The 19,737-nt window shown below is 33.0% G+C and overlaps 3 protein-coding genes across 5 annotated transcripts; 2 read left to right on the top strand and 1 right to left on the bottom strand.

The window, feature by feature from the left end:
• The first annotated feature begins 178 nt into the window (after nt 1–178).
• Nucleotides 179–12,858, top strand: LOC116345607 (neurexin-4). 3 transcript variants are annotated; one of them, XM_031775081.1, is made up of 13 exons: nt 179–499; nt 1,742–1,864; nt 7,230–7,426; nt 8,028–8,169; nt 8,279–8,649; nt 8,726–10,028; nt 10,100–10,374; nt 10,464–10,615; nt 10,681–11,018; nt 11,107–11,420; nt 11,489–11,699; nt 11,791–11,928; nt 11,996–12,858. In XM_031775081.1, exons 1-13 carry the CDS (start codon nt 436–438, stop codon nt 12,184–12,186), a joined length of 3,819 nt encoding a protein of 1,272 aa, XP_031630941.1. In that variant the 5' UTR covers nt 179–435; the 3' UTR covers nt 12,187–12,858. The 3 variants fall into 3 exon arrangements, with proteins under 3 accessions (XP_031630941.1, XP_031630940.1, XP_031630942.1); XM_031775080.1 differs by lacking the exon at nt 7,230–7,426 and adding an exon at nt 6,147–6,343 and having other exon boundaries at nt 180–499; XM_031775082.1 differs by lacking the exons at nt 179–499; nt 7,230–7,426 and having other exon boundaries at nt 1,781–1,864.
• Nucleotides 4,487–5,787, bottom strand: LOC116345608 (L-aminoadipate-semialdehyde dehydrogenase-phosphopantetheinyl transferase). Its single transcript, XM_031775083.1, has one exon. It carries the CDS (start codon nt 5,547–5,549, stop codon nt 4,638–4,640), a length of 912 nt encoding a protein of 303 aa, XP_031630943.1. The 5' UTR covers nt 5,550–5,787; the 3' UTR covers nt 4,487–4,637.
• Nucleotides 12,859–15,249: 2,391 nt separating the features above from the next.
• Nucleotides 15,250–16,942, top strand: LOC116345719 (glutathione S-transferase-like). The gene is made up of 5 exons (XM_031775352.1): nt 15,250–15,379; nt 15,970–16,132; nt 16,199–16,366; nt 16,437–16,579; nt 16,653–16,942. Exons 2-5 carry the CDS (start codon nt 15,982–15,984, stop codon nt 16,818–16,820), a joined length of 630 nt encoding a protein of 209 aa, XP_031631212.1. The 5' UTR covers nt 15,250–15,379; nt 15,970–15,981; the 3' UTR covers nt 16,821–16,942.
• The last annotated feature ends 2,795 nt before the right edge of the window (nt 16,943–19,737 follow it).

The raw sequence follows: 19,737 nt of genomic DNA, 5'->3' as shown, positions 1-19,737 counted from the left end.
CTTGAGTTGGTAAACAATATTGACAGTCTATCAAAATCATGGGTGTACGTGTGTTTGAGTGAGTGTTGTCGTGTCTAAGCTTGTATATGTGTTTTTATTTGGTTTTAGTCAGTTGGCAATCGTTGTTTTCGGTGCGATATTTTGTCTAATTGTGTTCACCTTTCATTGAATCATTGTCGTAAATGCCAGTTCAGTCAAAACGTCGCGACGGCGTTAAATAGTTGCTGTTTGCACACTGAACTGAGAGTATACATACAGTAACAAGTTCCATAGTTGTTGTTTTTTCCATCGAACACTTTTCCCAGTCATCGACGTGTTTGATTTTTGCGTTTTTCCAATTTTATTATTTTCCATTCATGTTTGATATCAAGTGACCGACAAAATTGACGAAATAAATTATTGATGGTGAACTAGTGACTAATTTACAGAATAAAAATGGATACAAATATATTCAAAATATTTGTATTTTATTTGTTGTGTATAATAACAACGAAAGCAGGTACAGTTGATTGTTGTCGGAAAATCGTATGAAAATTGCTTGTGAAAATGTTATTTGACAAATAAATCGTGTGGTTCACAATCACATTTGTGCTTAATTCAATCATTTGGTACATGAATTAAGTGCATTAATTAATAAATATTGTATAAAAATTGTGTACATTTTACAAGAAAACTGGGCGTGTGCTTATCAAAGATTGTTGAATGGTTTGCGTTTCACGCTACTATACCATACAAATGTGTCTACGATCGTTTTCATTTCGCTAGCTCGCTCATTCGCATCGCATTGAGGTGTGCTCACCGTGTGTTTCTTTCTTATGTTATTTTGACGGATCAAGTGAGTAATATCTCGCATCCAAATACAAAGTAATGGTATTTTGTTGCTTTCGACGATTACTCATTTCAATCAAATCGAATAACACGAGAAAATTCTAAAATTTTTCATTTATTATTGTAAATAAATGCATGACCATTCTTATTTAAATGCAATTAGAAAAGAACTATTTATTCTTCAACGCCCAAAAATGTGTGTATGTGTGTGTGTGCACTAACAAGGCAATGTTGTCGAAATTATATTTCCAATTCAAGGGTGAAGCACCACGAACAAAATGCATTCATATCGAACATAAGTCTAGTTCATATTTTTTTCTTGGGTGAAATCCGAAACAAATATGAATGTATTATGTCATTGATTGATCATGGGCTTCAATTTTTGTCACCTTTTTCATGACAAAAATCAACAAATAAAGGGAAATTTATTAGGGCTTCAATTGTTAAACATTTACCGTGATTTCGATTTTTTTTTCTTCGTCTTTAAGTCGACGAGTGACCGCACAATGAATTTAATTCCAACTGTAAATTGAATGAGCGAGCAAAAGATCTATGACATAAAACCCATACGTGTAAATTGTATTTCGGTGTAGAATATTTGTAGTTGTTTTTTTTTATTCATTCATATTTTTTTCCAATCCAATAAATATTCTATTTGCATCGATAATCCGCTTAAAAAATTGATCGTTCACTTATTCTGGTGCACATATGGTTGATATTTTTGTCTGTCATTCACACCTGGAATCCCGCTAAAAGTGTCGAGCAATTCACACGGATTTAATAGCTATAGAGTGTTTTTTTTTTCTATGTGTGTCTGTTGCTGTTGTTGTTAAATAAAGATCCATGTTCTTTGTAGGTTTAAATTTCATCTTCTCTAATGTGTTTTTCCGTTCATTTTTTTTATATTGTACAGATAACTACTATGAAAATGCATATTATCCACAGTATGAATGCAATATACCGCTATTAGATCAGGCAGCCATAACCGCGACATCATCACTGAGGGAGAGAGGTCCACAGAATGCACGCTTGAATGGTAAGAAGGAATATTAATAATGAAATGAGTGCAACGAAAGAGCCAAGAAAATCAAATCAGACGGGACCTCCTTGTTGTTGACTAAGTCGAATATTTATGAGGATACAACAACATGATATTACATGTTAATTGCAACGAAACATTCACGTCTCTTTTCTTTTCGGTCGAAACGAGAGAACGAGAGTGAGTGCCCCTTGTAGTCATCGCTCTATTGTACGGATTCGCTGGCAGGCAAAATTGATTTATGAGTTTTGAGAATCGGGACTGTAGTCTATTTCATTAGGTTATTGAGTTGTTTCAAATCTGTTGAAATGGCCAAAAGAAAGTCCGTTCTTGTTTGCACAAACACGTACTGTTTTATTGCTCCATAGTATGAACAAAAAAAAAAGAGTAGTCAAACGAGTAGAACATGAAATGTACTTTGGGAAAGCAGTTAAGAATTAATCCAGTTGGAAATTGGATGCTAAGAGCATTTTCATTTTTGTAATTTGATTCCGATCTTTATTGTTCATCTCTTTTAATTGTTGACGATGCGGCGAAAAGGCAATAGATCTATTCAATGGGAAAATGAACAGAATACATCTGCCAATATTATTTCAAAAAGGCGATATTTTAAAAACAGCATAAACACACTTGCATCGAACCCACATTTTCAATGGAAAGACAAACAATTTCACAAAGGATCATTCTTATCCATTCATGCACATCAATCATTTGATGAAAAAACAAAAAACAAAAACAACAGCACGTTACAAAAACGTAAACAAAAAATAAAGAACTGGGTGAATTCAAATCGGAATTTGTCTCTATTTCGAGTGAATCTATCTTGGTGTTGCTTTCAAAATATCACACAAATATTTCGTCAAACATTCATCTCAAAGCGCCAATAAATTTACATCTTGTTCGTGTCAAACATTTACTTTTTGCACGCCTGTTTAAACACATTGTGCGTGTGTTTTTTTTTTTCATCTCTTCATCTTCTAGTTTGTAAATGAAGCATAGCAAGTGTGCGTGGGATCTTACCCAAACACAGTTTTTCATAGAATTCAATTCGATGGCGGCCCCAAAAAAAACATTTTCCTTTAATTTAAGCGGTGCGAACCGTGAATTATATTATTAGTGAGAGTGGAATGAGTGCGCGAGTTGTGCGTGGTGCACAGTTTACGTTGTGCATTTACTATTTTTATCGGTTGTATGGCAACTGTCCAAATGAACATTTTAACCAAATTTATGGATTAAATGATGGTTTCCAAGGAAAACATATGCAGGAAATATTAATGGTTACGACTATTTTGATGTTGTTTGGTGCGCATAATTAATTTAGAACATTTCTTCTGGCCCGCGATATATTAAAGTCTTGCGACCGCTCCGACTCTGGGTGGAATTGATTTTTGTTTCACCATGGGTATTATTTTTTGTTGTTGTTGCTTTTCGGGGGTGAACACGACTTTAATGATTTAATACGTGCAATGAATGCAAAATGAATACAACGGTGCAATTTATATTCTGATCTGATGGCAATCAACATCAAAATGGCATTTACTGCACAACTACATGCGATAAATGTTTTTTATTACAATTTTATATGTGTCAATTATATTGTTTGATCTTATGTCATGATTTCGGTGCTAGACGTGCGCACACACACACTCACAGAGAGATAGAGAGACAATAAAAACTGAACGATTGCAATGTGTCTGCTCTGGCTTCCTTTTCAATTCAATGTTCATCCAAATACGAACAATTGATACACCGAAGAATCGACACAAATATAAATAAAACATAAATACTTTGGTACTTTTTGGTGTGTTGTTTTGCGACATGGGAGTGCTTCTATCGATCAAATAACAAAAAAAAAAATTGCGTTTGCCTTATTTTTCCGTGCTCCGTTCATTTTTCTTGTTGCACCATCGAATGATGAATGCACGAAGGGTGAACGATATTACAATTAGAGTTGAGTGAGGGGATGATCTCATCCTTCGTCTCTCGCTCTCGCATTCATTTCAAATGTATGTCGGTTGATTTTCACCAGGCTATACACCAAATGCATTTCGTTGTTACATTACCACAGCACAGTTGCGAATTTTCGATTCTTCTCCCCAAATATAATTCAAAAATGAAAATGACTTGTGCCTCACCCATTTCAATGGAAGTGCACAGCAAAAAAAAACCACCCGAATTAGAAATTGCAGACAACCATTTGTATGTTTTATAAATCGAAATGAAAATAATATCTGAAGAGCCGACAAACATCGTGAAACAAGGTTTCTGAAAAAAGTAACTACATTGGTATAAAATCAACAACGACAAAACAATGAAAGTACTTCTCGATCGACGTGTAGGTTATTGTTTTTTGTTTCTGGTTCATTTCGTTTTGGTAATTTATTGTTATTTTATATTCACCCCTTTCGATCGGTATAAATTGCGAAACACTTTGGTAACCTATTTCATTGTTATTTAGTTTTACTTTTCGGCGACAAGCGTTGCCAGGCACGATTTCTTTTTTTTTCGTAACGGATGAAATGAGGACATTTTATAAGCCAGATAAATCGTTTGTGACAAAAAATGAAAACAATCATACCATTGATATTATAATATTTGATTAACAACAAATTGAAAGAGTTGGATTCAACAAAATACCTAAGTTTTATTTTCTCATAACAAATTTCCTTAGCAAAACATTATAATATTCCATATAACTAGAAAAAAAATTCGTCAAAAAATAAAGTTTAACATAATTATCCCATTCGAATGTATGCTGCTATGAATAATGTCATACCGTTTTCTTTAACTTCTTATTCAGTACCATTTGACAATACATCGGATCAATGTTTAATAATGGTTTGGCGTCGTGCATAAGCCGTTCAAAATCAATCACTTCAAAAATAAGTTCATTTTCTGACAATTCCAAATATTCGGGCGATGGATTTTTTACAGCAACGCCAACACAGTGTTCGTTGTCAAGCAACGATTCCTCAAATAGCCAATTGTTCAATGGTTTACCGCCAACTTTAACAACAGTGTCCCGAACAATTTTATTCGTGAACAAGTTGTCGGTGCTCAGTTGGAAATCGATACTTTGCAAATCGATCGTAATGCCGACGCCAATGTTTTTCACATAACTCTCTTTCAAAGACCAATGTCGCATAAATGCTGCCGTTTGATTTTGATCACCATTACGTGATTTTATAAATTTCCATTCGTTGGACGTAAATGTTCGATCCATTAGGCGAAAGAATTCATGTAACGCCTTACCACCGCCAGTATATTCTAATTTCATAACATCAACTCCAACATGTTGTTGCCGGCCATTGTGTTCTTTTGAATTTTTTCCAAACCATCCGGCTAATACTGCATAACGTTCATGATGCGACACATTAAAATCCATGTTAAAATCAATTTTATCTCGGATGTCGGTGGCTGGAACGAAGAATGGTTTGCCACGTTCGTCACGTTCAAAACGAATTTCATTGTAATCCAATTCAGGTAAACAGGATTTAATAAATTGCCTCATTAATAAACGACCGATGATTGATGCTTTAAAGTCATCGATAAAATGGAATTTTGATAATCGCTCCCTTTCTTCCGGCTGAACACATGACGTAGCTAATTCCAAATCAGGCAATGTACATCGCCACGATCGTAGATCAAATGCCCATCGAACATTACCGTTCTTTATTGACATCGTGAAATCTCCCCTATTAAATGCACTTTTTTTTTATTTAGGCGAATAATCCGATGAATTCCCTTCGATATTCTTGTTTTTATTTTGTTGATTTGAATTGAAGGTTATCCAATTGACTGAGTATTTAACAGAGAGTAATCTCTCTTTTTATCTTCAAGATAAACTGATTTCAATGCAAATATCACTTTCTTCGAAACATCACATTTTTGCTTGGTAATAACAATGAAATCGAAACGTCAAACATTTGACAATGCGTTCATGTCAATGGTCGTGTTGCCAATGTTGAAAAAAATAAATGTCGTCGTTGGAATAGTTGTTGTTGTTATTTTCTTATTTGAATTGATAAAACGTTATGTATAACCGAAAAGATTTGGATTTATATAGGCAGTTTTTTTGTGAATGATTTTTTTTTTGTAGGTAGGGATTATTAAAGTATTTTAAAAATGAAAAATGTTAGCATTCTTCATCTTACAAAAATTATACAAACACATAAGTTTGGACTATATCATTGAATACCGACGATAAATGTGTGTAAAACATACATAAAAAATCACATGCAAATTGTATTAAAAAAATGAATTTTAATTAATTTTAAAGCTGGAACATCGTGGACCGCACAAAATTCAGATTTTGAACAAAAGTTGATAATTGATTTGGGCGCTGTTCGAAATATAACGGCGATTGCGATACAAGGTCGACCACATAGTGTCGAATATGTAACTGAATTCACCATAAGCTATGGTTATAATGGACTTGATTATGCCGATTTTAAGGAGCCCGGCGGCAACATTAAGGTAAACCAATCTTCAAATCGCAGAAGAAACGAAATACTGATAACGAACATTGAATGGGATATGGGCCGATGCTTGGTTTTTTTTAATTGGTTTTATTTACATTTCGCATTTCATTTCATTGCAAACAAATGCTCAATCACACTATAACAAGCTAATATATCAATAATCGAAGGATGTGGCCAAAATGAAAATAATTTATGCAACCATTGTTTTACCATTGCAACTAACTGCAACATTCGAACCGACAAATTCGATTATTTCTGGTTGAAATGCTGACATTTTTGACATCATATTTTTATTGTACTAATAATGCTTCTTTACCGATGGGAAATGACAAAAGCGTATTCTATTATTCATACGACTAACACGAATAATTTTATACTAACTGTCTTTATGTTTAAGTGGGGTTCTAAAAATGGAAAAACTTGAAATTTTTATGGGATATTTGTTTTTCGTAGGGTTTCTATTTTACTGCATTTTTTTGGATTAAGAAATTTTGGTCTCTAATAATAATAATAATCAATTATATAATTATAGTGGAAAATTAATAATTTCGAAACTAACCCAATTCGTTTTTGTCTTTCTTCTTCTTATTTATTCATAATGCACTCAATGCTGCGTATTGCTTCCGTTTATTTGTCTCCTTCAAATTCAATATGGATTTTTTTCATAATTCATTCAAAATCTAATTGAACCATCAATTTGGAAATGATGCAACACAACACGAATGCTCACATCTTTATTGCACATTCGCAAAAAAAAACTAACTAATTTTTACATATACACACTCACTGCAAATTATACAAACAAAAATAAATCAAAATGCTGGATATTGCAATACCGAAATTAAACACTGAATAATAATGAAAAAAAAAAAAACAAATAGCGCCCTCATCATGGACACCAGTCGAAAACACTTATTACCATTTTTTAACATTTGATTTGGGCGCAGTTAAAATTATTAATAAAATCGCAACACTTGGTCATAAGCATACACAAGAATATGTCACCGAATTTGTCATACAGTATTCGGACGACGGAGAATTATGGCGATCATATGTTAGCCCTGGTGGTGAGGTTCAGGTAACAAATTCATCAAATTCCACTTTCCTAATTTCGTTTTTGTTGTTGCTGTTGCTGATATGTGAATCTATGTTGTGCACTTACTGAACAAAGTAAATAAAAATCAACATGTTTTTAGCGAAATGAGTGTTTCAAATATACGCAAGTTTGTTCGAAGTTTTGTGCTTTCTTTAATTTAATCTCTTTTTTTGTCGCTTTCCTTCTTTTTGCTTGAACACCTACTTAATTCATTCCATTATGAAAATAAAACTGACTGGCTGATTGAATGACTACTCGAAATTAAATGAGAAGCAATCACATTCAATTAAGCAGAAATGCATTAATTACTTGTTAATTTAAGTCGATTACCAGGTTTTTTTAACAGAAAAAAGTCAACCGATTAGATCTGAAATTAGTCAGTCATTTTATTTCCATATGGGATACGTAATTTATACCCTACCATAAGCCTATTTTAACACTTAACATGTAGCATTCATATCGTAGCGGGTTGAGAAAAAAAAAATACAAGTGGTTTGTTAGCTTATTTATACAATCTATCATGTGCATATTATTTTAAACATCGAACAATGTGTAAACTAAAGCGATTTGTAAATTTTCGCAGATGTTCAAGGGAAATGTGGGAGCCGATTCGATAAAATACAATGTGTTTGAGGTGCCGATAATCGCACAATGGGTCCGCATTAACCCAACACGTTGGAGAGATCGTATTTCACTAAGAGCCGAACTGTATGGTTGTGAATATGGTAAGTAATACTAAGTACACGTATAAGTTACGTGTCGTTATAGTATCATAGTCAATCACTGCAACTTTCCATTACCACTTTAATTTCTCGATTTTTATTTTTCATTTAGTTTCCGATGTATTAAATTTCAACGGTTCAAGTTTGGCCCGATTAGATTTACTACGTGACCCAATCGCTTCACTTTATGAATCGATTCGTTTCCGTTTCAAGACTGCCTATGCAAATGGTATTGTTCTATATTCTCGCGGTACACAAGGCGACTACATTGCTCTTCAGCTCAAAGACAATCGAATGATATTGAACATTGACTTGGGCTCTGGCTTGATGACAACACTATCGGTGGGAAGTTTACTTGACGATAATGTTTGGCATGATGTTGTAGTTTCACGATATCAACGCGACATCATCTTCTCAGTGGATCGTGTCATCGTACACGGACGCATCAAAGGCGAATTTAATCGATTGAATTTAAATAGAGCTGTAAGTATGCATAGAATATATTACACATGGATAACAATAAAATAATATCAACCAATTTTGGAAAACTTATTTTCAGATTTATCTCGGCGGTGTGCCCAATATACAGGAAGGTATGGTTGTACAACAAAATTATACGGGTTGTGTTGAAAATCTCTACTTGAATTCAAGCAATTTCATTCGTGAAATGAAATATGCATATGAAATTGGCGAATCATTACGATATGAAAAAGTGAATGCATTCTACAGTTGCCCCGATCCACCAATAACACCGGTCACATTCTTGACACGTTCATCATTTGCCCGAATGAAAGGCTACGAAGGTATGAAACAATTGAACGTTTCATTTTACTTCCGAACATATGAGGATCGTGGTTTAATGGTCTACCATGAGTTTACATCGCGTGGCTATGTAAAAGTTTATCTTGAATTTGGCAAAGTAAAAGTTGATATTAAAACGGGCGATGGACAAAAAACCATATTGGACAATTATGATGAGCAATTCAACGATGGTCGATGGCATTCGTTGGTGTTGACTATTTCAAAAAATAGTCTTGTGCTCGATATCGATCAACGTCCAATGCCCACAACTCGTTTATTAGACATGACAACCGGTGGCGTATATTTCATTGGTGGCGATATGAAAGGAAAAGATGGTTTTGTTGGATGCATGCGTACAATTACGGTTGATGGAAATTACAAATTGCCATCAGATTGGAAAGAAGAAGAATATTGTTGTAAGGGTGAAATTGTTTTTGATGCATGTCACATGATCGATAGATGTAATCCGAATCCATGTCAACACTCTGGTATTTGTCGTCAAAATTCACGAGAATTCTTCTGTGACTGTAGCAATACAGGATATGCGGGCGCTGTGTGTCATACGGCATTGAATCCATTATCGTGTCAGGCATACAAAAATGTGCAATCGGTTCAACAAAGAGCAACGGTTCATATCGATGTCGATGGAAGCGGGCCACTTGATCCATTCCCTGTAACTTGTGAATTTTATGCAGATGGTCGTGTTGTTACCGTACTTAGTCACAGCAAAGAACATACAACGTCTGTTGATGGTTTCCAAGAGCCGGGCTCATTTGAACAAAATATCATTTACGAAGCAAGCTTACCACAGATTGAAGCACTGTTGAATCGTTCAACAAATTGCTGGCAACGTTTATCATATCAATGTAAATCATCACGACTATTTAACTCACCATCGGACGAACAAACATTTCATCCGTATTCTTGGTGGATCTCAAGACATAATCGTCGTATGGATTATTGGGCTGGCGGCTTGCCGGGCTCACGTAAATGTGAATGCGGTATTCAGGGCAGCTGCATTGATCCAACGAAATGGTGCAATTGTGATGCCAATGAACTTGGTATGTGGCATGGTTTTTCTTAACTGGAATATCGATTAAAATAGCATTCGTTTTTTTTTTTTCACTTTCAGATTGGCAAGAAGATAGCGGTGAAATTCGCGAAAAGGAACATTTACCGGTGAAAGCAGTTCGTTTTGGTGATACAGGAACACCGTTGGATGAAAAACAAGGAAGATATACATTGGGTCCGTTGATGTGCGAAGGTGATGATCTCTTCAATAACGTTGTTACATTCCGTGTTACCGATGCAACCATCAACTTGCCATCATTTGATATGGGCCATTCGGGCGATGTTTACTTTGAATTTAAAACAACCATTGAAAATGCAGTCTTATTCCATGCAAAGGTAGCTAACGATTTACCCACTTCGTCTAAGTGATTTATTCAAAATAACGTATCGGGATGTATTCATAATTTATTATGTTCAATCTCTAGGGACCAACTGATTACATTAAATTAAGCATTATTGGCGGTAAAAAGATACAATTCCAATATCAAGCTGGAAGTGGACCACTCGGTGTTAATGTTGAAACAAGTTATCACTTAAATGACAATCAATGGCATTCCGTTAGTGTTGAACGCAATAGGTATTTAATCATAATCATAATTGTTACGTATGATCGTACGCAAATTATAATATTTGATATTACAGAAAAGAGGCACGACTCGTTGTTGATGGATCGTTGAAAGCTGAAGTTCGTGAACCTCCAGGTCCAGTTCGTGCTTTACACTTGACATCGGAAATGGTTATTGGTGCAACAATTGATTATCGCGATGGATTCACTGGTTGCATGCGTGCATTGCTACTTAACGGTCAACTTATCGATTTAAAATCATATGCAAGACGTGGTTTGTACGGTGTATCAACCGATTGTGTTGGACGTTGCGATTCAAGTCCATGTCTAAACAATGGCACATGCTTCGAACGTTATGATGGTTATACTTGTGATTGCCGTTGGAGTGCATTCAAAGGACCAATTTGTGCTGATGGTTAGTAATTTCAAATCAACTGTATTATTTTTTTCATTCATTTTGTTTTTCCGATAATTGAACATCATAAAAAAATCATTCTCTGTAGAAATTGGTGTTAATTTGAGATCAAGCTCCTCCGTTAAGTATGACTTTTTGGGCAGTTGGCGTTCAACCATTGCTGAAAATATTCGCGTTGGTTTCACTACAACCAATCCTCATGGTTTCTTACTTGGATTTTCATCAAACATTTCGGGCGAATATCTAACAATTATGATTTCGAATTCGGGTCACTTACGTGTTGTATTCGATTTTGGATTTGAACGACAAGAATTGATCTATCCAAATAAGCATTTTGGCTTAGGACAATATCATGATGTTCGATTTTCAAGAAAGAATTCGGGTTCAACGGTTGTTTTGACGGTGCGTTATTTATTATTTCAATCAATTTAAATTCGTTTGTTTCATCATAAAATTTATTGTTTAAATAGGTCGATAATTATCAGCCTAAAGAGTATCACTTTGACATAAAAGAATCAGCCGATGCACAATTTAATAATATACAGTACATGTATATCGGTAAAAATGAATCGATGAATGATGGTTTCATTGGATGCGTGTCTAGGGTTGAATTTGACGACATTTATCCACTGAAATTACTTTTCCAAGAAAATGGACCGAAAAATGTTAAATCGATCGGATGTAAGTGTTCACTTCGGAATTAAATTATTTTCTTTCTTTTTTTTTCAAATTTTTCTTACACCAACTTTATTGTCATTTCGATACTTTTTAGCTACATTAACCGAAGATTTCTGCGGCGTAGAACCGGTGACACATCCACCCATTGAATTAGAAACTCGGCCACCACCGCTGGTCGATGAAGATAAATTGCGAAAGGCATACAGTCGCGTCGATTCAGTCGTTTTAGGAGGTAAATTGGAATATCCATTTTTTATATGAACTTTTATAAAACCGCATAATTTTTCCTGTGTTTTCAGTCATTTTGGCGCTATTGTTCTTGTTGTTAGTTGTGATGGCCGTTTTAATTGGTCGCTATTTGAACCAACACAAAGGAGAATATCTAACGCAAGAAGACAAGGGTGCTGATATTTGTGATGATCCAGATGAGGCGGTTATTAATTCAGCGACGGGGCATCAAGTAACCAAGCGAAAAGAATGGTTCATTTAAATCTGCTCAAAGCATTACGAATAGGCACCATATTTTAATCGTTTTCCAATTCAAAATAGAGATGGTATCGAGACAGAGATAGAGAAAGAGAAATAGAAAAAGAGAGTTAGAGAAAGAAACAGAAAGTCTCCAGTGCATTGAACCAAAAAAAAAAAAGATAAGAAAGAAGTAAAATATAGATCTGATTCCATATTCGAGTAAAAATTTAAAAGTGTTTTTTGTCAAAACTCAAAGGCTAATAATATTTTGACAAGCGGGACTTTTCGTATGAAAAAAACATAGCAACACAAGCATCTAGTGAACTTTTAATTACCACAACATTTTGTATAAAGTCAGTACAAATCGAATCTCTTTCACCGTTGAATATCGATAGTAACATTTGTTTTATTTAAAAAAAAAAAGAAAAAATAATAACAGAATCTAAGATCATAAGAAGAGAAATGTGTGTTACACATTCACAAGCCATGTTGAAATGTGCATTCACACCGTCAAAACAAAAATGAATCTTTTTGATCAGAAAATGAATTTTTTTTATTAATTTTTAAGTATGTTTAGTGTTTAGACTTTCGTTCCCGTCCATATGTTTACTTACTTTACCAAGATTTTTTTTGACATAATTTTTTAGAGTTAACAAAATAAAAATAAAACGAGAGCATCTCTTGCATTTCAGAACTTATTTTTGAATTATTTTGCGAAGATCGGAAACCATTTTTTCTTATTTTCGTTCGTAGTATTTAGATATATATATATAATTGAAATAGCAACGAAACCGTAAATTTCTTTCAAAAGGTGTTTTTTTTCTTGATTCACATTCAGAAATGTTCAAGTTAGTTTTTTTGAAGAATTTATCAAACGCAAGCACCACATTCGTTGTATGTTATTTTCATATTTATTTATTATATTGACCGGAAATAACACGATAAAAATTACTTTCTTTATCGTAAGTTACAATTTATGTGCAAAAAGATTGTGAAATATTTTTAAAATCCACAAAAAAAAAAAAACTATAAAAAAAAAATAACTGAACTGAAATCATATAGAAAATTCTTTCAAACACAACGACATCAAACATTTTCATTAATTTGATTTTTCTACTCATTATGATTTTGTCAATCAGCGTTTTCAATGAATTCGAAATGAAAATCTCTTATAAAAAGTCATAAAACTGTTTCATTGTCATTCTGTCAATTAATTCAAATATGTTCAGCAAGTGCCCTTAAATTGTGCACTGCTTTTCTACATAATTATAATAAAATAAACCAAACAAAAAATTAGCAAAAATAAAATCTATTTTTAAAAGAGCCGGCGTTTAATTGAGTACAGTAACACCTTGATTGCAAATTAATTGATAGAATTCAGACGGTGAGTGAATAGTTCGTCATAATACCAGGCGCCACTAATTTCCGAAACACTTCTGACTGAGTGAAATCATATCTACGGTCTATTGCATCCAGTAAGGTAAAATTATTTGCCGATGTTCGATCATAACTAAAGATATATAAATAATAAATGGAAAGGAGTCAGTCCCAGTTTGGCTGAGTCTGGATTCTTGAATGGCAAGTGTTCAAGTAACGTATCATTCAACCACGGGTACTTGATGGTCTAGTTTTACACATTTTGCTTGGGTGTTCTGATCAGTATAGCTTGTTGTTTCTCGTTCACACTCGACGGCAACTCCCTGTTCATCACGCAAAAGTCTTTAAAATTAACAAATTTCTTCTACAGTGTAAATTTTTTTCCATTTTTCTTCCAAGTGATATGTGGAACTTGGAAACTAATTTCGGTAAATTTCTTAAAAACAACGCGAATCATTTTTCGGAAAATATCATTGATTACAGTCCCAATTGATCAACTATGAAAATTTCGCACAAAATTCTCGGTGGTATATAGATTTAATAATATGTGATTAAAAATTGGCTGGCATATGATTTGTTTACGTAAACGTTTGAATTTAAAATTAATTTATTTTCGAAATAATTATTATGTATCAGTACACTCCATGTTCAAATCCAATAATCCAATTACGCATGTTTGATTTTCCTGTCCAAAACATTTGCCAAAAACTTTTTTTTAAGATATATGAGAAAACAATAAACGTCAAATCTTTTGAATACAAGAGTATGTTTTCATTCAGCCATTATCCATTATTATTATATGTGTAACGTATTCTACTATCATTAAAATGTAAAATCTATAAAAATAGTATACACTGAAAAATACAAAAGAATACAATAGCTGTACATTTCATGCTAACTAAATAGTTTGTTAAAAATAAAAACAAAACATAAATAAGAAAAATTATTAGATTGTTCTATGACTACCAGACGCTATACTGGGATATTTTCAGCCAGCCGAATCAGCTCAGTGAGCTAACGTCAGTCAAAATGGAATGAAAACAATAGAAGTGATAGTGATAAAGATAGTGATTGTGATTGTAGCTACGTAAATGCTTTTATAACCATAACATCACTTTTATTGTTTTAACTCCATTTCAGCGCTTGAAATTAGCTTCCTGAGCTGATTCAGCTAGCTAAAAATATAAATAAGTAGGATAAATGCATATTTGATGGATATACGATCTTTGATGGCATAATTATTAATTAAATGATTTCGTTGCTGACGATTGAGATTCATAAATATGCATGCTTCGTGTTGACTAGAATCATTTTAATGATTGATTTTCTATTGAATTGTAATTAATAATACGTGTACTGTGACACTTGAATGGTTAATAAACTATATTCGTTCGCCGGACGATATGACTTTTGGTCACTTGTGTTATTGTTCGATTTCTTTGAACATTCATGAAATTTTTAAATTGATTTGTTGTTGAATAATTTTGTTAGGACGCCAAACAAAAATTTTGTTTCTGCTAAAAGCAGCACATAATTAGCGTTCAATTGATTTCAAAAAAATTCTCTATATTATTTATCATTGTCAGTGTATGTTCACAAACACGTTAATAATCGAAGCAAAAGAATGCTTATTTAGTAACCAATACATTTGTACAATTGTACATTGACAAGTGTGTGTTAGTTGTTTGCCGGTTAACTTCACCGCTACACTCACAACACCATTTGACGCAGCTACATTAATATATAAAAACCAGTAAATGATATTTCGGTCGTCATTAAGTTCTGTGAGTCTTTCCAAAGAAGTCGCATTTATTTTCTACTCGTACTGTTCAAATTGGGTGAGTTTATAACAATTATTCATCCTCTTTTTGTCGTCACAAAATGGCACAATTTATTCATTTTGTCAGATGAACTATTCTGAACATTATGTTCCCTATTTTTCATAATTCGAAATTTGCAAACACAGAATAAAATCACAGATAGAATATCTGTGTGAATACCATAGTTCGGAAGTTTGATCACCACACAAATACGATGATATGGCAACTTTTTTTAAAAATCATTTTGTGTATGATGTTTTTACCGCACTGGCACAAAAAAAGCAATTGTGATTTTTAATCTTAATCAAGGCATTCTAACTCAGTCAGCAATCATACACAAACGTACAATTCAATTGAAATTGTGCTTTGTATTGTTGAAATTTATAGGTGTGTACACTGTACAGTAAGCGATAAAAATCAGTTAAACCAATTTTCGATGACGAAAAAACGTTTCTTTTGTTTGTGTAGAACATTGTTAACGAATACAAATGGCGTTGAAATAAATATGATTCTTTATGTATGTGTTTTTTAAAATGCGAACAACAGTAGGAGTTGATCTTTCAGTATCACAAGTCCGTTTTGATTGATTAATAAATTGTTTCTTTCAGTGAATCGTGAAAATGTCACAACCATCCGCAAATCCAACATACAAATTGACCTACTTCAATGTCAAGGCTTTGGCTGAGCCAATCCGCGTTCTATTCGCCTATGGTGGTATTGATTACGAAGACGTCCGTTTCCAGCGCGAAGAATGGCCAGCCATCAAGCCAAGTAATTTAACAACTTTTTTTTTCAATATTGAGAGCAATAAAAAATTTAATATGTTTTCATTTTAAGCGATGCCAATGGGTCAAGCTCCCGTATTAGATGTTGATGGTATACGTGTCCACCAAAGTGTTTCAATCGCTCGTTATATTGCAAAGAAGGTCGGATTATCAGGTGCAAACGATTGGGAAAGTCTTCTCATCGATGTTGCTGTCGATACAGTCAACGATTTACGACAGAGTTAGTATTTTATCATGAATGATTCAAACGTATTTAACTTATATTTACGAATACTTTCCATACTTTGTAGAAATTTCTATTGCTCAATATGAACCAGATGAAGCTGTCAAAGCAAAGAAATTCGAAGTTCTTAAGAGCGAAACTCTACCATTCTACTTGGAAAAATTGGAAAGCATTGCCAAAGAAAACAATGGTTACTTGGCTCTCGGCAAGGTATATTTCATTTTGAATTTCCGATTTTTTTTTCTCTTGAAAAGATTCTAATAAATTCCAAATTTTAATCCAGTTGACTTGGGCCGATCTTTACTTCGTTGGACTGTTGGATTACTTGAATTTTATGATTGGTTTTGATTTAACCACCGACCGTCCAAACCTGAAAAAAGTCGTCGACAATGTTACCGCCATCGAATCAATCAAGGCTTGGATCGCCAAACGACCAGAAACCGAATGTTAAAAACATTTATTTCTCTCACTTTCATAATCACATTCTTAACTGTAAAACCAAAATGGAAACTGTTAAACAAACATTGTATGTGTTTTTGAGAATAAAAGTTTAAAAATATTTTACACAATACACATCAATTGTTATTAGAATTATCGAGTCAGAATGTTTACAAAAATCATAAACAAGATATTAAATCTATCATTAATATCTTCACAATCAATATTAATACTTCAAAATTGAAGTGACAAAGATACACATTTTCTAATTCGAAATTCAGCCAGCGATAATATGAAAATATTAGGTTCTCCAGACAATATTCTAAGATATTTTCAGCCAGATGACTCAAATCAGCCAGATATCGTCTGTTGAAGTGATAGTTATAATTAAACTTGATGGTTGTTTTCACTCCATTTGAGCTGATTCATCTGGCTGAAAATATCTCAATATAATGTCTGGGCTTGTCCAATTTTGTTCCTCTTTGAGATTTATTTTTCATAATTTGAAGATTTCGTGGACTTTTGCTTCATATGTGACATTCTATTTGGACAAATTGAAACGCATTTCAAAAGAAAATAATGGCTACTTGCTCTCGGTAAGGCATTTTGTGTAGGAAAAAGTGTTGTTTATAAAATATATGTTGAATCTTTAACAAACTTACAATAAATGAAACATATAAAGTATTATTGATGGATTTGATTTCAGAAATATTTATATGAATCGGTTAGTATATTCGTGAGCTTAGGAAATTTGTTAAAGTAAGAGAGCAACATGTTCATATAAAAAATGTATGGGCAATGGTACGGTACATTGCAGTTTTATTTTGACGAATATTCTTGGCGGTTCATATATATGGATCGTGCTATAGCACCACTCCATATTTTTCGGTTTATCAGCAATTGAAACAAAAATACCTCAAACCGATAAACCATTCTCTCATTGTTTACATTTATTACAACTCATGTTGATTTCTTCATTTTTTCTTGCTGATAATTGAGTTTCTTGTCTTATCTGGCGACAAACAAAATTATATCAACTATGATATGACTAAGCATGTTTGTTTACACTGTCAACAGTGATAACGATGCAAACAAATGTTTAAACTTCATTCCGAAATTATCTATAAAATTTAATAAATATGAAACTCATCATGATCGGAAATTTTCGATTAAAATGTCATTTTCAATTGCTGATATACCCAAAAATAAATGTGAATTAATGCTATTATTATGTTCTTATAGTTCATGGTGATAAATCAGAACAGAAAAGTAAACAAAAGTCACCCATTTGTTGGTATATATAGAAGATTATTTTATCGGTAGTTGATTGAATCAACTTATTGTTATAACATAGTATCACTGTATTTGGTAAATATCGGTGTATTCATTTGCAGAAAATGACTAAAGTACGTATTTACATGATCAACTGTACACTGTCGCACCGGATCGACTAGGATCGGAAATAAAAAAAGAGAATGATTCATACTAATGGTTTTTTTCAAACATTCCCACTTGGGTGACTTTCAATCTGTTGCAATCTGATATTGTGATATCTGATTAGTTATCCTGGCGTTCTTCAAAACTGATTTTTTTTTTTAATGTAAATCAATTAAAGTGGTTGTATATTATTTGGGAATACAAATATGTTCGAAAAGATTGAAGAATGCATTTACCATGTTTTGAATCGGAGCTGTGATTCATTTGCTTGATTCTGAAATGAGAATTTGTCTCAGCGTCAGAAACACGTTTAATCAATGGACCAACAAAGTAACAGCTGTCGGTGTTGTTTTCATCAATTTCATGGATATTTACTGTTCGATTCTGTTTGCATTGAATTATTTTTATCATTTTACATTTTGGAGTGAATTTCCATGCCATTTCATGCAAATATATTTTACTCTAAAATAAAAACTCAAGTCGTGTTCCTAGTTTTATTCTATGCATTTCATTTGTATTTTTGAATGAATCTTGTATAACCAGGTCACTGCAATTTGTTTGCCTTACAAATGCGTTCTAATCCATTGCAAACAATTTATTTTAAAATTCAGTTTGATACACATTAATTTTTACTAAAAATACTATTTTTCACTTAACGTAACAAAAAAAAAGTTTTTTGATGGAAAACTAGTTCAATATAGAAAAAGGAAGAAGCAAAGGAGGATTTTTGGCTCGAGATCCAGTATTTTGATCAGTTTGATATTTAAGCATTACTAGTTAGCGTACTATTTTTTGCTAATATTTTTCCTAATAATTTATAATGGTGTCCGTCCCCTAGACATCAAGTCATTGGTTACCAATCATTACCTAGGGGGGAGACACCCGTGAATCCATTCACCTTTTGTGTCGGATTTGTACGATTAGTATGATTACAAAATTTTACAAAGATTCACATTCGATTCAATTTTTGATTTAAATTGCTATAATTCCAATGATTTGCACAGATTCACAGACTCGTAAAGATCCACAGATTCATTAAATATTCACATTTTTGTGTTTTTTTCTTTTGACGTACAAACGTATGTTGATTTTATAGAAAATAAATATGCTAGCAAACATAAATTGAAATAAAATTCAATTATTTTTGTTTATGCAATGATTTCATTTTTACCGACTTTTAACAATCCCAAGTCAGTATAATACTCTTTTCGAAGAGTGTACACGCTCTTCTCACACTCTTCGTATAGTTTTATTCGACTCCCTTCTCACATTCTTCTCACACTCTTCTCACACTTTTGCATAAAACACGTATATTGAGTGAGAACTGCTGTCACTGCATTCCAGTGGAAGTAATTTTTGTATTTTGATATTTGAACGTTTATAGCATTCGTCAGCTGTGTCAAAATACAACAGAACGACAATTGCTGTTGCAACAGCTAATTCATTTTTTTCAAAATATCAAAAATTAACAAAATCAAAAATTATCCATCAGT

Source organism: Contarinia nasturtii, unplaced genomic scaffold, assembly GCF_009176525.2.
Source record: "Contarinia nasturtii isolate CC-2019 unplaced genomic scaffold, AAFC_CNas_1.1 Cnas_scaffold_1371, whole genome shotgun sequence".
Classification (NCBI taxonomy): domain Eukaryota; kingdom Metazoa; phylum Arthropoda; class Insecta; order Diptera; family Cecidomyiidae; genus Contarinia; species Contarinia nasturtii.
The sequence above is the reverse complement of the archived record's forward strand: the minus strand, read 5'-3'. Positions and strand labels throughout refer to the sequence as shown.

Bases quoted from the DNA above. Each gene is read 5' to 3' on its own strand.
- LOC116345608 (XM_031775083.1), bottom strand. From the start codon at position 5,549: ATGTCAATAAAGAACGGTAATGTTCGATGGGCATTTGATCTACGATCG.
- LOC116345607 (XM_031775081.1), top strand. From the start codon at position 436: ATGGATACAAATATATTCAAAATATTTGTATTTTATTTGTTGTGTATA. The intron at 8,650-8,725 runs GTAAGTATGCAT...ACTTATTTTCAG, and splicing joins GATTGAATTTAAATAGAGCT to ATTTATCTCGGCGGTGTGCC. The intron at 11,700-11,790 runs GTAAGTGTTCAC...GATACTTTTTAG, and splicing joins AAATGTTAAATCGATCGGAT to CTACATTAACCGAAGATTTC.
- LOC116345719 (XM_031775352.1), top strand. From the start codon at position 15,982: ATGTCACAACCATCCGCAAATCCAACATACAAATTGACCTACTTCAAT. The intron at 16,367-16,436 runs GTTAGTATTTTA...CATACTTTGTAG, and splicing joins AGTCAACGATTTACGACAGA to AAATTTCTATTGCTCAATAT. The intron at 16,580-16,652 runs GTATATTTCATT...ATTTTAATCCAG, and splicing joins GTTACTTGGCTCTCGGCAAG to TTGACTTGGGCCGATCTTTA.